Source organism: Synchiropus splendidus, chromosome 6 (assembly GCF_027744825.2).
Source record: "Synchiropus splendidus isolate RoL2022-P1 chromosome 6, RoL_Sspl_1.0, whole genome shotgun sequence".
In the NCBI taxonomy this organism is placed as follows: Eukaryota; Metazoa; Chordata; class Actinopteri; order Syngnathiformes; family Callionymidae; genus Synchiropus; species Synchiropus splendidus.
In genome coordinates this window covers 10,125,811-10,139,594 of record NC_071339.1, presented here as the reverse complement: position 1 = coordinate 10,139,594, position 13,784 = coordinate 10,125,811, and the positions used below count along the sequence as shown (strand labels likewise).

General features: G+C 41.2%; 1 protein-coding gene across 8 annotated transcripts in view; it reads right to left on the bottom strand.

The window, feature by feature from the left end:
• itpr1a (inositol 1,4,5-trisphosphate receptor, type 1a) overlaps window positions 1–13,784 on the bottom strand; it is a 67,145-nt gene that overhangs the window by 35,550 nt on the left and 17,811 nt on the right. For 3 of the 8 annotated variants that reach the window (XM_053869240.1, XM_053869241.1, XM_053869248.1), the window contains exons 10-41: window positions 13,655–13,750; window positions 12,917–12,961; window positions 12,274–12,428; window positions 11,637–11,736; window positions 11,189–11,349; window positions 10,972–11,113; window positions 9,714–9,872; window positions 9,314–9,486; window positions 8,970–9,089; window positions 7,239–7,433; window positions 6,909–7,160; window positions 6,696–6,837; window positions 6,470–6,623; window positions 6,203–6,393; window positions 5,989–6,121; window positions 5,861–5,915; window positions 5,621–5,786; window positions 5,316–5,489; window positions 5,122–5,196; window positions 4,899–5,036; window positions 4,714–4,839; window positions 4,436–4,636; window positions 4,106–4,357; window positions 3,204–3,329; window positions 3,013–3,141; window positions 2,678–2,695; window positions 2,424–2,450; window positions 2,072–2,192; window positions 1,806–1,990; window positions 1,586–1,734; window positions 665–776; window positions 262–297 (exon numbers count right to left, since the gene is read on the bottom strand). In XM_053869240.1, coding sequence (XP_053725215.1) covers window positions 262–297; window positions 665–776; window positions 1,586–1,734; window positions 1,806–1,990; window positions 2,072–2,192; window positions 2,424–2,450; window positions 2,678–2,695; window positions 3,013–3,141; window positions 3,204–3,329; window positions 4,106–4,357; window positions 4,436–4,636; window positions 4,714–4,839; window positions 4,899–5,036; window positions 5,122–5,196; window positions 5,316–5,489; window positions 5,621–5,786; window positions 5,861–5,915; window positions 5,989–6,121; window positions 6,203–6,393; window positions 6,470–6,623; window positions 6,696–6,837; window positions 6,909–7,160; window positions 7,239–7,433; window positions 8,970–9,089; window positions 9,314–9,486; window positions 9,714–9,872; window positions 10,972–11,113; window positions 11,189–11,349; window positions 11,637–11,736; window positions 12,274–12,428; window positions 12,917–12,961; window positions 13,655–13,750 — 4,308 coding nt within the window. The remainder of the gene's footprint in view (window positions 1–261; window positions 298–664; window positions 777–1,585; window positions 1,735–1,805; window positions 1,991–2,071; window positions 2,193–2,423; window positions 2,451–2,677; window positions 2,696–3,012; window positions 3,142–3,203; window positions 3,330–4,105; window positions 4,358–4,435; window positions 4,637–4,713; window positions 4,840–4,898; window positions 5,037–5,121; window positions 5,197–5,315; window positions 5,490–5,620; window positions 5,787–5,860; window positions 5,916–5,988; window positions 6,122–6,202; window positions 6,394–6,469; window positions 6,624–6,695; window positions 6,838–6,908; window positions 7,161–7,238; window positions 7,434–8,969; window positions 9,090–9,313; window positions 9,487–9,713; window positions 9,873–10,971; window positions 11,114–11,188; window positions 11,350–11,636; window positions 11,737–12,273; window positions 12,429–12,916; window positions 12,962–13,654; window positions 13,751–13,784) is intronic. The other 5 variants (XM_053869243.1, XM_053869244.1, XM_053869245.1 and 2 more) reach the window with 4 other exon arrangements.

The window sequence follows — 13,784 nt, the reverse complement described above, 5'->3', positions numbered from 1 at the left end:
TGCTCTGCACAGTGTTTGATGGCCTCACATGACACTATGGATGTTACTAATATTGTGGGTTTTATTAGAACAGTGCAGCTAAAACAGAACAAACCATGATTGTCAACGTCCTCTAATTTAAGACCATGTGATAATCTGGATTTTCATGTGCCTTGATCTAGCTAACCAGCCCGTCACACTAACACAGCAGCTACAGAAAGACTACCAGCGTTACACAGACACCACAGAGACACAGGGGCATGAAATGAGGAAAAAGACAACCTTAGGCAAATCCATCTCATCATCAAAGGCCCTGAGCTGCAAGAGAAAAAAACGTTCAAGGGGTTAGATAACAGGGGAAGAAGAAGCAACGCTAGCGGTCAGTGGAACAGCGTGAGGCTTTCGGTAAATAAGTCCATTCTGTGGACTAACTTCAAAATCCTAATGGAATTTATGAGATTTCTGAGAAGCTTCTGAGAGTTCAAAGCTGATCACTGCTGACCTGTCATGCTCTACAGGACTGTCTCAGAAAATTAGAATATTGTGATAAAGATGCATCAAACACAACAGCAGAAACTGTGCTGCTGTTATAAAAGTAAGATTATGTCACAACCTTCAAAGAACACACAAGACCAAATTTAAAAGTAGAATTTATATTGGGGTTTGTCAGCGCTTCGTCTCCTACCTTCTCTCCAAATCCGCGGTCTTTGGTCATCATCTCTCGCAGCGTCTGCAGAACTTTAATGCAAAGTCTTTCTTCATTCTCCTCCAGCAGCTGCTTCGTGTGTTTGACCAGCCTGTGAGGACATGTTGACTAAATCAATGCATAACTGTGCAACCTTTGTGGACCATCTTTCAAAATAACATCAAGGGGTAACATTCCAAATCCAAAAGAAATAGGATTGACTGGATCACACATGATTTTGACACTGATCCTGATCTTTTTAATGACAGGCTTTGAAAAGTGTGTGATCATAAACCAAACTAGAAAAGCACTCGGAGAGCTCAGACCTCTGACAAAGTATCTTTGTTCCCCGCTATCCACTGTCCATGAAGGAACTGAAACAATATGACAGGACTGTACTGTGTACAAGTTCAATTACACTCAGCTCAGTAAGTTCATGGGTCTCAAACTGCTCCACAAAAGTGAGTGGTTGCAGGTTTTTGTTCCAACCAAACAAACACACTCCGATTAACCAATCAGGCGTCATCTGAAACAATCAGCACTAGAATGACAAAGCTGATTATAGTCTTCATACACCTTTCTTCTTCTTCTTATTTTATTATTACGTTCTAATTTGCCAAATGGATCACCGACATGTCACCAGGTGTAATCTGTAACAAGGGCCCGAACTTATGCCCTGCCCCCAGTTGCAAAGTTGCAAATAAATTTCATTCTTCAAAGGGCACTTTGGTACAGCAGTCACCACCTAGGATCATATTTGAATACATTATGCTGTACAAGAATAAACGGACAATACCCTCTAAGTATGTTCTCAGTAGATTTTAGTCCATCTGGTCATATGAAACCACAAACAATGAAAATACAATTTCAGAGTTCATTGATTTGCTAAACTGCATTAGGAAAGCATGCAATATTGCTTACTTGCAGATGAAGCCTCCACTTTCACACTTCTTCCGTGAATCTGTGTTTTCAGGGAAGAGGAGCTCAGGCCGATGCAGAACATCCACCAGAACAGAGAGCTCAGCTTGGACCAATGGGCGGAGACGGTCCTCCAGTGCGGAAACGATATCCTGAATTGGAGGAAAACATTAGAACTTCTTTGCAGTGTGTTTTAACAGATGACTACGCACAAAAGCCTCACCTGTAGCCTCTCAATGATGTTCCTGTAGTCTCGCGAGGCTGTCACAACTGAGTCTCTGCGTGCTGCGTTGCGAGCAGAGAGCCTCCAGCTCATTGCGGTCTTCTGGACAATGTTGTTGGATTTCACAAACAAGTTGTTGACCTGGTTGTCAAGATCCACAGGGATAGCTATAGCGCGTCCTTTAGCTGAGACAAAGACACATGTCCAGTCAGTTTAAGGTCAATGATCGTCCTGGCAGTGCTGTGAGTGTTTCAAATGGATCGTACCGACATCAGAGAGGACTTTGATGCAATTCTCAACTGAGCCTTTTTGGACAGGGACAAGCCAGTTGCAGTGATAGACCCGGAACACAGCCTGCAGCAGCTGCACAAAGACCGGCTGTCTGGTCTGAGAAGAAAGAGCATGAACATTGTTGTGTAATAATCAAAAAGATTCAGTTAATAAGATGATTTAGGGATTAAATTATAGATAAAATGGACACCCATCTCCAACCTTGTCATGAAGTGCTGTTGACCATTCTCAACAACTCAAGCTAAATCTTTCTTAAAACAGTTCCACAGAAACCCAGGACACCAAAATGTGTGCTTAAACACAGGTGAAGACAACAATAACAAATACCTGAAACAACTGTCCCAACAGACAGGCCTGTAGCCGCGAGGAGACAAAGACAATGAGAAAAACGAGGCTAAACCCATAAATTAGTATGCATAACTGCGTGCCAATACTGTATTCCTCTGAGAGTAGCACCACTTGAATACATTGTTTAGCCAGTTCACAAGAAAGACAAAGACAACACCGGGTCACTTTAAGCTGAAATCTATCAAAAACATGTAGTTAAACTAGGCAAGGTCAAAAGTCTAAGTAGTACTTACATTATTTTGGATGGCTCTCTAAGGAGGGAAACATGCAATGAATCAAATGTCAACCATTAATGTGATATATAGGAGGAAATTCTCAAGGAACATGGCAAAATTAGGCCATTTGGACTGAACATTTGAACAAACAGGGTGTGCCAGAGCCAGGAATACTGACTTCATGACACATTCCTGTCTGCCAAAATTCGTGGCAAATAAATATGCATATTTATCGAATGCATATTTATTATGTAATATTGTGGGAAGAGAGAGATATACTATATATTTGTGTTAATTGAGAGCAGTACGAACCATGTACAGTATGTCACATAGACTCCAGAGAGGCTACACACCTGCAGGGTGGTGCTCTGGTCTGAGAATGGAGAGCTGAAGAAGGTTGTGACTATGCTCATGACCGTCTCCGTCACGTAACGCTCCAGGATTGTGTCTGCGTGTTTACGATCGCTCGTGTTATTGCAGACCTATGTGCAAAACAACATAATTTATGAATGTGTCAAAAGTGAGTTTCCCTTTTCAAGCATACCCTGCAGATGTCCACCAGGAAGTTTTCAAAGAGTTTCCACATGTGGTTGGACGTGTAGATCTCCTTCATTTCCACCTCTGTGTCCACATAGCAGTGGTTCAGAAAGTTGATGTAAGCGATCTTTACCTGAATAAAAAAAAAAAATAAAAATCACATCATCATAACTAATGAATTCACACCACATCAAGTTATATCACCTCACACTTCTTTGTTAAAGAATACAAGCTCATATTAGTATTAGTCACAACAGTACTTCCGTTTTGCTCTGCAATGCAACCTCTTTATTAATGTGATCATACTTCCTATCTGCTTGTCACCAATGTACAGTAGTTCCCATTTTCATCTAATGTAATTTGCATCATAATGAACATTAATATCATTGCTGTCACGTCAAGCGTTTGTTTTACCCTCTGGAGTTCATTGCTAATAACATCCAGTGACAGAAATGATGGCAACTATCACACATCAGTTTTGTCCTGAGACAAGATTATTAGATTAGATGACCTTCATTAGTCCCACCATGGGGAGATTCAACATCCTCTGGTATAATATTAAACTGAAATTTGATCTACTCTCTGTGTTAAATAAAATAATATAATTAGGGCTGTCAATAAATTATTATTTTTTATCTCAATTAGTAGCACTAAAGCTGAGGTAATGGGAAATGAATCACACGTTTGGTAACTGTTCCACAAGTAACTAAAGAAAGATGGATGAAGATCAACACCTGTGTGGCCAATAATGTTTGCAATGTTATTGTCGTTGAGACTTATCAGTGCTTCTGAGGTTATTCTAAAGAATGTTCTGTTGTCATAATCTTCTGGTCACTTGCACCGGCATGGCTGCAGCAGTCGCAACATATCAACACAGTTTTCACCACCTTGGTTGTTGACTTGTCTCACCTCAGGGATGCAGTCCTCATGGGTCACCACTCGCACTATGTCATCCAGAGGTAAAAGGGAGTTACATTTAATCTCAGTGTAGACATTTTTCCCCTCAGTACAGACTGCCAGGAGCTCCACTAGGTGGATGTGGTACATAAGAGGACTGTTTTCATCCATGCGATCCCTCTCTGATCTCATCATCTGAACCAGTGACTGGAAGGAAGCTCGGTCATTGTAGAAGACCAAAACATCTTCACCTGCATTTACCAACTGAGAATAATAAAATTAAAAAAAAACCCAAACATTAAAGAGGTTAGACATGATTGATGATCGAGAGCTGATCAATACCTCTGCCATTACAATGTCCTGACACTTTTTGATGAACTTATTTTCAGCTTTGACGATGGTCTGCAGAAACTTAAGGTACTGGACGTTGCGGCCATGAGTCTCGATGCAGTGGACGAAGTGCTGAACCACTCTCTCATTTATTTCACTGCACAGCTGGAAGTTGTTCATGAATATGTGCTGCATGGTAATGGCTTCAAGAATCTGCAGAGCAATTCAAGAGTTAAAGAAGAACTTGGTAGAAGAACTGAGCTCAGTCACAGGGAAAAAATGTAGCTCACTCCTGGGTTGAGGAACAGATTCACGTGCTTGTGTAGAAGAGCTTGATTCTGCTGGTTTCCCGCACAGAAGTTTTGCAAGAACTGATGAGCTAGTTTCATGATGTCCTGCATTCGCAAATCCTCTCCCTGGAAAAAACAATGGCTGACATGTAGAGTTACTCACTGGGCGTCACTGTGATTATTACCTTTTCATATGGAATCTGGAGGAGCTCCAGGACCACAGCATGGGCACCCATGTTCCTCAGGAGCCTCTGCTGCTGCTTTCGGCTCTTCCTGCCTGACAGCCCTTCCTGAACACACAGCCTGCTGAGTCGCAGAAGGATCTGGAAGGTCAATACAGTGAAGTTGAAATACCGGGGTTCTGATTGTATGCATGCACACATTTCTTTACCCAAACAAGGTTGTTACCTCTTTAACCACCCTGTAGTTGTAGCTGCTGGTGCTTTCTGCTTTCTTGGGCTTGGCTGTGCCTCCAGAGTCGCCCTAGAAACACAGTGATGTTAAGTTACTGCTCATTCACAGACACATTTCCTTTTAAAGTGTATTAGCTTCCTACATCACATGGTTAAGCTACCAGTTTGATTTGGTTCCGTATACTCAACATTTTTAAGCTCGGACTCAGGAGAAAGCCCCTCCCCTCCATCCATGCCTTCATCTGGCCCTTGACGCTTGTACACCCACAGTTCCGACTTCTCCACAATGGAGCGCAGCTGATCCAGGTCTGACTTGATCTGCTTGTAATTTTCCACATCTTGACTGGTGACCAGCAACTGGACCTGTAGTGCCAGAAATGAAAAACCTTGTTCATCCTTTTGTATGACATCTTAGATGATGTTTTTGTTTCATTAAGTCCATCAGCACAGATCATGCTCTGAAGACAATAAAGTTGACCAGTGGTACTTGGTACCTGCTTAAAAGCCTGCAGAACTTCCTGTCTTTGACTGAAGTGTCTGAAGAGCAGATGAAGAGCTCGGGACACCAGAGGGGGATAGTCATGCATGGTCAGGTGCAGAAGGACTCTGAGGAAGGTGCGGCCGCCATGATCATCCAAATCCAGAGGAGTATTCTCTTCACTTCAGAGAGAAAGAACAGTGAGAGTTCCTGCACCAACTTCACACATATCCTTCAGTAATTAAAGTGCACTCACCTCCCGCCAAATATTCCCTCTGCCTGCTCTTCGATGTGCTCAAAATCAAGAGCACCTAAACCACATATACAAGAACATTTGATAATTTCTCAGATGACAGACGGAGGTATAGCTGTAGTTTATCTGACCTGGCATATTGTTTGGACCTTCAATGTTCCCTGAAATGGGGAACTCGCTCTGCGAGTTACTCTCATCAAATTCTCTCTTGAATATGGACAGCAGACAGGAGATCCTGTAGTCCAGGCGCACATTCAAGATGAACTAGAGCATCAAGAGAAAAGTGATATTGAAAATCACATTTCTTCTAATTACAACAAAAAAAAGGAGCTAACAATCCAGCACCTGGAGAATTTCAATGATTTTGAGCTTGGTGTCCATGACAAGTATGTCCTGTTTTTCTGGTTCTGTTTGAGTCTTCACCGCGCTGCCACTGCTGTTACTGACTGAAGCAGTCGGGAGGAAGCCGCCTCCTCGCAGGACGACCTGAGACATGAGCTCCCCCACACCATGGATGGACCGCATCACATTACTGCCTACAAACACACAGAAGCATGGTGATGCAGAGGAAATACAGAGGAAAGATTAAAATATCACTGATGGTGTTAGTACTTTTAGTCTCATCTCCCTTCTCCAGCTTGTTAAAGGAGAAAATGTTGCTGACGTGCACACAGTCAAGGATGGCCAGAAGGATCTTTGTGAGTCTCAGCAGGTCACTGAAGTTGTAGAATCCAAAATAAATCAGGTTCCTGGAGAGATTCACCACCTAAAAAGAGGGGAAGGACTGTGTAACTTCACCCTTTTGTCTGTTATCCACTTGTCTGTCTTGTTCACCGACCTCGAATGTGAGCTTGTTTTTCTCCTTATCGGCGAAGGGAAAGCTCTGACAGACCACGTCTCTGAGGTAGTTCTCCACAAATTCCATTGTTTGAGAGAATCTCTCCTTGATTTCATCTTTCGAAGTTCCATCATTGTCGTAACTGCAGCGAAGCGAGAGATGGTGAATAAAACTGAGCAGAAACCAAACATGGTTGATGACATTCAAACCTACTTATCAATGGCAATTTCGGACGGAATCTCAGACCAAAGTCGGGCATATTTGACAGGAGTGACCTGCTCCTGAGGGTCACGATCCACATGCATGTGCAGCATCATGCGGCAGAATGAAGCACGGAGGTCATACGGCAGGTCCTCATCTGACATGCATCTCAGAATCAGGTCTACGTCCAGCTGACCTGAGATCTTGTTTATTGCCAAGTACTGTCGGTCCAAACACATCCGGGCAAAAAGATTAAGCTGGTACCTAAATGAGGGAGCAAAAGATCAATGAAAGTGCTGACAAACATCAAGTTTTTGCAAAAAAATAACTCCATTCAGCTACCTGTAGTAACTGATCACTTCCTGGTCTTCCTTCTGGCCCTCCTTGGCATCTTGTGCTAGCTCCCTGATACTTTTGCTGCGGATCTCTTTGTTGCTGTCCTTCCAGAACAACCACACCTCTTCCTCGTCCTCTTCGGATTCGACAGAGTTTTCCCCTAGAGGTGCGCCCTCAATCTCAAATCTAGACAGCACCAGTCTGAAAAATGACACCAATGAGAGTCATGAGAGACAACACAATCAACATTGAACACCAAAAACAACATCCAAAATATCATGTAATTTAAGGAAGGGCTGTTTTAAGTCAGGTCAGGGAGCTTTATGTGGTCCGTGTTCAGTCAGACAAGAGTTGAGCAACTATGACAATCCCAAATGTTTTTCCCGTCAGATGTGGAGTGACACTTCCAATAAGTGTCATAACTTATACATTTGAGTATCTCTTAATGTGACATTGGATCCCTAAAGAACACATACAGATCTGTTCTTTGTATGCACAAAAATCTACGAATTGAGATATTTACATTCGAATGTGCATAACAAAATTGCAAAGCAGACATGGTTGGATCTACTCAGGAGGTGGGCGGGGTCAGAGCAGCGCTGGAGGCGGAGTCAGGTTTTTTACCCTTTAAAGAGATCTTTATAAAGCAATAATTTAAAAACAGCACATTATCATGATGAAAGGACTTGTGTGAGTCAGGAAAGTTGGGTTTGGACAGTTACTCTTTCAAAGGAAGCCGTGATATAAAGAGGAGTTATCCTCCATTAAGTTTGTTTTTGGCCTTTTCTTCATGCCATGTTGCTATCAGATGACAGCTATTTTGGTAATTCTAGTTTTCACTCAAGGACATCAATATTTCATTGTTGTTCAGCAGCATTTAATGACCAGTCGTGGAGAAAACAGCCCATGCATCCTGCTGTGTGCTAAAGGCAGGACTATTACATAATAATTTAATTAATTTATTTTTTTCAGATTTAAACACATTCTCTGTTACCAAGTCTGTTCTAGTGACTTTCATGTCAACAATTCAAGCCGTCAACAATTTGGTTATTTTAGTTTCTATTGTAAACAACAACAAAATAATAACAACAATAATCATGATAATCATAATTTTAATTCATGTGGTGTACATATGAATAATTTTGAACGTTGACAAATGAGACAGAAAACATGCAAGACTTTAAATCGCTGTCCACTGAGTGATGCCGGTATATACACAAGCCGCTTTATGGATTTAGTTCATTTTCTTTTTGTAGAAGTCACGCGTGATTGGTCAAAATGTGCGTTTACATTGAGCAAATGGGGTGGATATCTGACACATATAGGTGGAGGAATAATCGCCTCACACTGAGCTAGACAAAGTTACACACAACCGCTGTTCTGAAAAATAGGGAAAGTGGAAAGAAGGGGAAGATAGGATAAGAAGTGATCTTCCCTATGCTCCTCTCTGTCAAACGGAAGAAGAAATATTGACGGAATAGTAAGTATAACGTAACAATAATGAACAAGAAATGTCATATAGTTTGTCATGTAAGGTATTTATCAATAATTGAAATGAGCATTATTCCTTCAGAAAGACCATCTAGAGATGAAGCGGCAGCAGAATATCCTCTAAATGGCTGTAGAGCCATTTAAGTTGTTTATAGTTTTGTGCTTCATTTTTCAGTAACAATGTCCAATTACAGTAGAAAAGTGATTTTTTTTTTATCTGGAAAATAAAAAATTAAACGGACTTACTTAGTTTCGATGAGGATGTCGCCATTAGCTGGGTCCAGGACTGCGTTACAGATGAGCTCCTGTGTGACTGGGATGGACTTGTTCATCGACACACACAAGTCGGACAAGTAATCCAAGAACCTGTGCAGAAAATAAAACAGTATGGGTATCTGTTCCTAAAAACATATTTAACCTTGAAAACTAAGACTTTCTGTAAACCTGAGAATGAAGAAAATTAATGTGATAAATTTAATGTGTTCAGATGGAGACCCCTTACCAAATCACCACACTAAATAAAATTGTGTCAAAAAAGACATTTTCAGTCTGACTCTACACATATTGCGTGTTGTGAGGACATCACAAACCTGGGCTCGCGGTTCTTACGGACCAGACTGACAAATGTGTCAATTTCTGCAGCAGTGATGTGTTTCTCCAGCAGCTTGCGGTTGTTATGGAGCAGAGCTGTGATGGTGTCCTCTGCCAGGACATCATAGCCAATCTGTTTCTGCATGAAGCGGAACTGCTTGGCAATGTATTCCTGCGAGAATGAAGGAGGGGTTAAATACATGCATCCTTAAAGAATGCGATGATCTGACAACAACTCATTTATAATGACTAACTTTCAATATTTTTCATTGACAATTCAGAGATAGAAACAGAACAGACAGTGAAACAGAAATAAACAATGTGCTGCCATTATGAAATACAATGTGAAGATGTTGCATACAAAGTGGGTCATAGCTTATTGGGCCTGACAACACCTGCCTGATTCTTCCGGTAGTCCTGTTGGGAGTGACGCAAAACTCGGTAGCAGAGGCGGCAGATGTGTCTGAACGGGGCATGACGCTGGTCGGCCAGCTCTTCCAGTCGTAGCATCGGCCCATCACCACCGTCTGTGAATGGAGCCTGCAGCAGCTTGAATATCTGATGACAAGAACAATATTTGACAACAGGAATCACAGGAGAGCTCACAAGGACTGTGTTTTTGTAGTGAGGTGAAACGACTGTCAAAGTCTTTGTGCGTGTCGCATCCACACCGCAACACATAGGGAAGAGAAAAACCCTTTAATAATTAGGTTATGTGTAAATAAACACAACAGCAGCACTTCATGTGTAACAAGAGAGCTATAGTATGAAAGTCAGTTCAGAATGTCCTACCACCAGAGGACTCTCTTATATGTTTTCAGATGTGTGTGCCGCGTAAACATGTTTATGAACAACAAGTTTATGATTCAGGTCTAGCTCATTCTCCATCGGCTGATTCACCTCTCCACAGTCTCAGCACTACAGCTCAACAGTGACGTTAGCTACTGCTTTACTGAATAACATTTCATACTCTAAATCACCCAAGACTTCAGCAACAAGGCAAAAAGAGGTTACCTACATAGGATCCAACCTCATACGTCATAGAATTGGAATGTTCAAATGATTAACACACAAGGCTCAGGGGTCAGGGGGAGCACGCATGTCAAATCTCCAGTTTGCTTTCACTGTTTTTGCTTTATCTCTCTTGGGTGAAACGCTGATCTATGATATCTAGGATCCGTGTGGATAATGTGTTCAGGGCCACCTGAATTTTCTATGCGACTGAATACAAGCAGGATTTGTGTGTAATGGGGATAAAATGACCCTTGGCAAACTGACCCTATGTTCATACCCTCAAAGGTCTCCTGCAACTATATATAACAAAAAAATTATAACGGTGGTTAATTGAAGATGGATGATGGAATATGACTATAATGGGCAGAAACAGCACAAAACATTTTATTCGGAGCTTCCGCTATCCAGAAAAAATAACTAGCTAAAACAATAATTTAGAATCCAAGCACACTTTGTTTCGTCCATTTCTCACCAAGTAAAATAAACATCAGAATATTACAAATTGTTGGACATTACCGTCCTTCTTAAATTAAACCAAGAATCTTGAATTCATTGCGTTTATGTTCACCAAGATAAAATGCATCACCAGGTCGGCCTTCACTAAGATTTTTAGAGACGGATCAAGATGCAATGACTGTCATACCTGCTTGAGAATATTCTGTTCTCTCATGAGCTTCTGTCTCTCTCGGTTGGGTTTGTTGACCATGATCTCAAGAACATCCTGTCCATTATTGGGTATGTCAACAACAAAAAATACAAGATCTTCCAGCAGCTTGGTAACCGCTCTGAAAAGAAAGTCACACGACCCAAAGCTCTTAAAATCATTCACCATTTTAAGCCACACACTGTGTGTTTATTACCGTCTCTCGTTCTGAGTGATGGTGCCTTTTTCCAGCTTCCCAGCAATGGATGCCAGAACTTTGCTAGCGTCATTGGCAAAGTCAAGGTCTCTGACCTCGGCAGGTGAAACAGGAACAATGGCAAAAGCCTCTTTGTCTTCTTTCAAGGCAGACGTGCCAATCTGTGATGAAAAAATGGAGTACAATTATTACCGCTGCCAAGGAGGTCATGCTTTCGACTGTGTTGGCATTGTCTTTTTATGCGCAAAGTTATGAATGGATTTGGAAGAAATCTTTTGGAAATACGTGGAATGGGACAAAAACAAATGATGCAGTTTTAGGAGTTTCCCGAATCACAGTTTTTCTGAAGGACACTTTGTCAATGGGAGATTGTATTGCGTCTGAGTTGCTTGGAGGAGGGTTGCGCAGTGCTTAATTTTGTTAGATACAAACTGTGGCAGTGACTTACACGGAGCATAACAGGTTTTTCTTCGTCCTTGTCAATTGGTTGATTAGTGCTGTGAACCCAGGTGTTGGTGCACAGATGCCTGAGGCGAACATATGAATTCCTAAAAAACACATATACAGTGACATAACTTTATTTGCATGTTAGGCTTTCAACTGTGTCAGTGCAGTTATACTTTCCCTACGACTATCCATACTCTCTACGTCTACGTTAAACAGTCTGTTGACATGCCTTGTTATTAAAAGAAAGTGTGACCCTGACTGTTGCATAAACAGGATTATTTAGGCCAGCTGATAGCTTGCAGACTCATCTCAAAAGGCAGTCTGTGCAAATAAAAGGTCTCATGATCGCAGCTGTCCATGAACAATTGTTTTTGACCCAATAAAAAAACTTGCGACATGCTTATCAACCACAGAAAGAAAGGCTCCAAATCTAATTGCCATTTTATGTTATGTATACAGTATGGCAAAAATACGTTTTCACAGCTGCTTGTCTGAATACTAACCAGCAAGACTCTGGTGAACAAGTGACACCACGAGCCATAGTTCTTACGTTTAACTCAACTGACCGCATTTAAATATCAGCCATGTCAACTCAAAATAAGGTAAGCTACAGTTGTGTCACATTCTGGACTCCAAACCTTGGTACTTGTGAGTCTCCTCCTCTCAGGGTGGTGGGGTCAAGCTCAAATATGGAGGAAATATCATTCCCTTCGGGAACAGACACCAGAGTGTACATGACTTTATCCTGAGTGTTTCTCAAACGGGCTCTTAAGGCTTCCTGCTCTGTGTCCAGCTGGAAGAAAACAGACTCATGACAACACTTATAATTAACTCAGTAAAAACGCTTTCAGGAGAAAGGCAGCTTGTCTGCTCTGTTTTGACTTCCTTTGCTTGTTATTATTATATAATACAGCTATAGCGTGGAATAAGCAAATACACAGTATATTCATCAACAATTTGATGGAACAAAACACGTGGCCAAAAAGAACCAACATAAATGCTTAAATGTCTACGTTGACATTTACTTTGTTTGACATCTTTTTCACACATTTTATCTAAGACGTTCAACGTCATGCAACAGTGCTGCTATCCGAGTCAGCCCTCTGCTGGTCATTAAGGTTAAACACATCGGTGCTCGAGTATTTAAAAAATCTTCTTCTCCCTGTACCATTCTCGAGTGCGTTATTGTTAAGTTAGAATAGAAAATTAATGTGGAACTTAATTGAATTGTTCAGATCTGATTCACACTTCAATACACACTCGACATGAACTTGTACTTACAGAGGAGCGTGACTCGAGGCACTCTTCTTCATACTCTGGATTGACCTGGAAATATGATAAAGTGGAAGAGTGAAGTGAATTTCTCAGTGGCAGCAAACCTCACAACAATAAAGATGAACATAAAATATAGCTTTTCCACGGTAAGACAGTCTGTACAAATACAATTATTGGGGTACAATTATTTGTTAAAAAAAAAAAAGAAAGAAAGAAAAATAATACAATGTATCCTTAGTACATTCATAAGACACTGTAATGCATTAATTAGACTTACAGAAGATGATAGGAAGGTTCAGAATCATGTATGATGACTTATGTTGAGGTTTAATCGTGAGTTTAACTTTAACTAGTTATAAGGCCTCAAGAGTTGTTAACCACACAGTATAATACTGGAGATAAGATGAGAGTATTCTTTCAAATGCTAGACATTACAATGCTGAGTAAGCCTTGTTATAAATCACCATACATCATTATGAACATTCAGAACTTCTTTGAAGCCTCATGAATCCACTTTGATGTCTTCTGAGTGTAGTAAATATGCATAATGCAGGAGACCTCTAAGCAAAGTAGAACCGAATAATAAATTAATTTACTGACTATTTGGGAGATAGAAAGCTGAAAATGGGCACTTAAAAGTGTGACATATGACTCATTATGCTGCATCATACTTGTAACAGCAGGTTTATCGGACCCACTTTCATTCATCAGCAAGTGGCGCCAGTGAGTTTGAGTCGAACCCACCTCTGCAGCCAAGTAGTGCCCTGTGGCCAGGTGTTTGAACCTGAACAGACTGTTCCAGTATCCCGCACCGCCTCGACACGGATCATGCTGCACCACCTGGTAGCAGAGCACGTACAAGCAGACTCGTGAA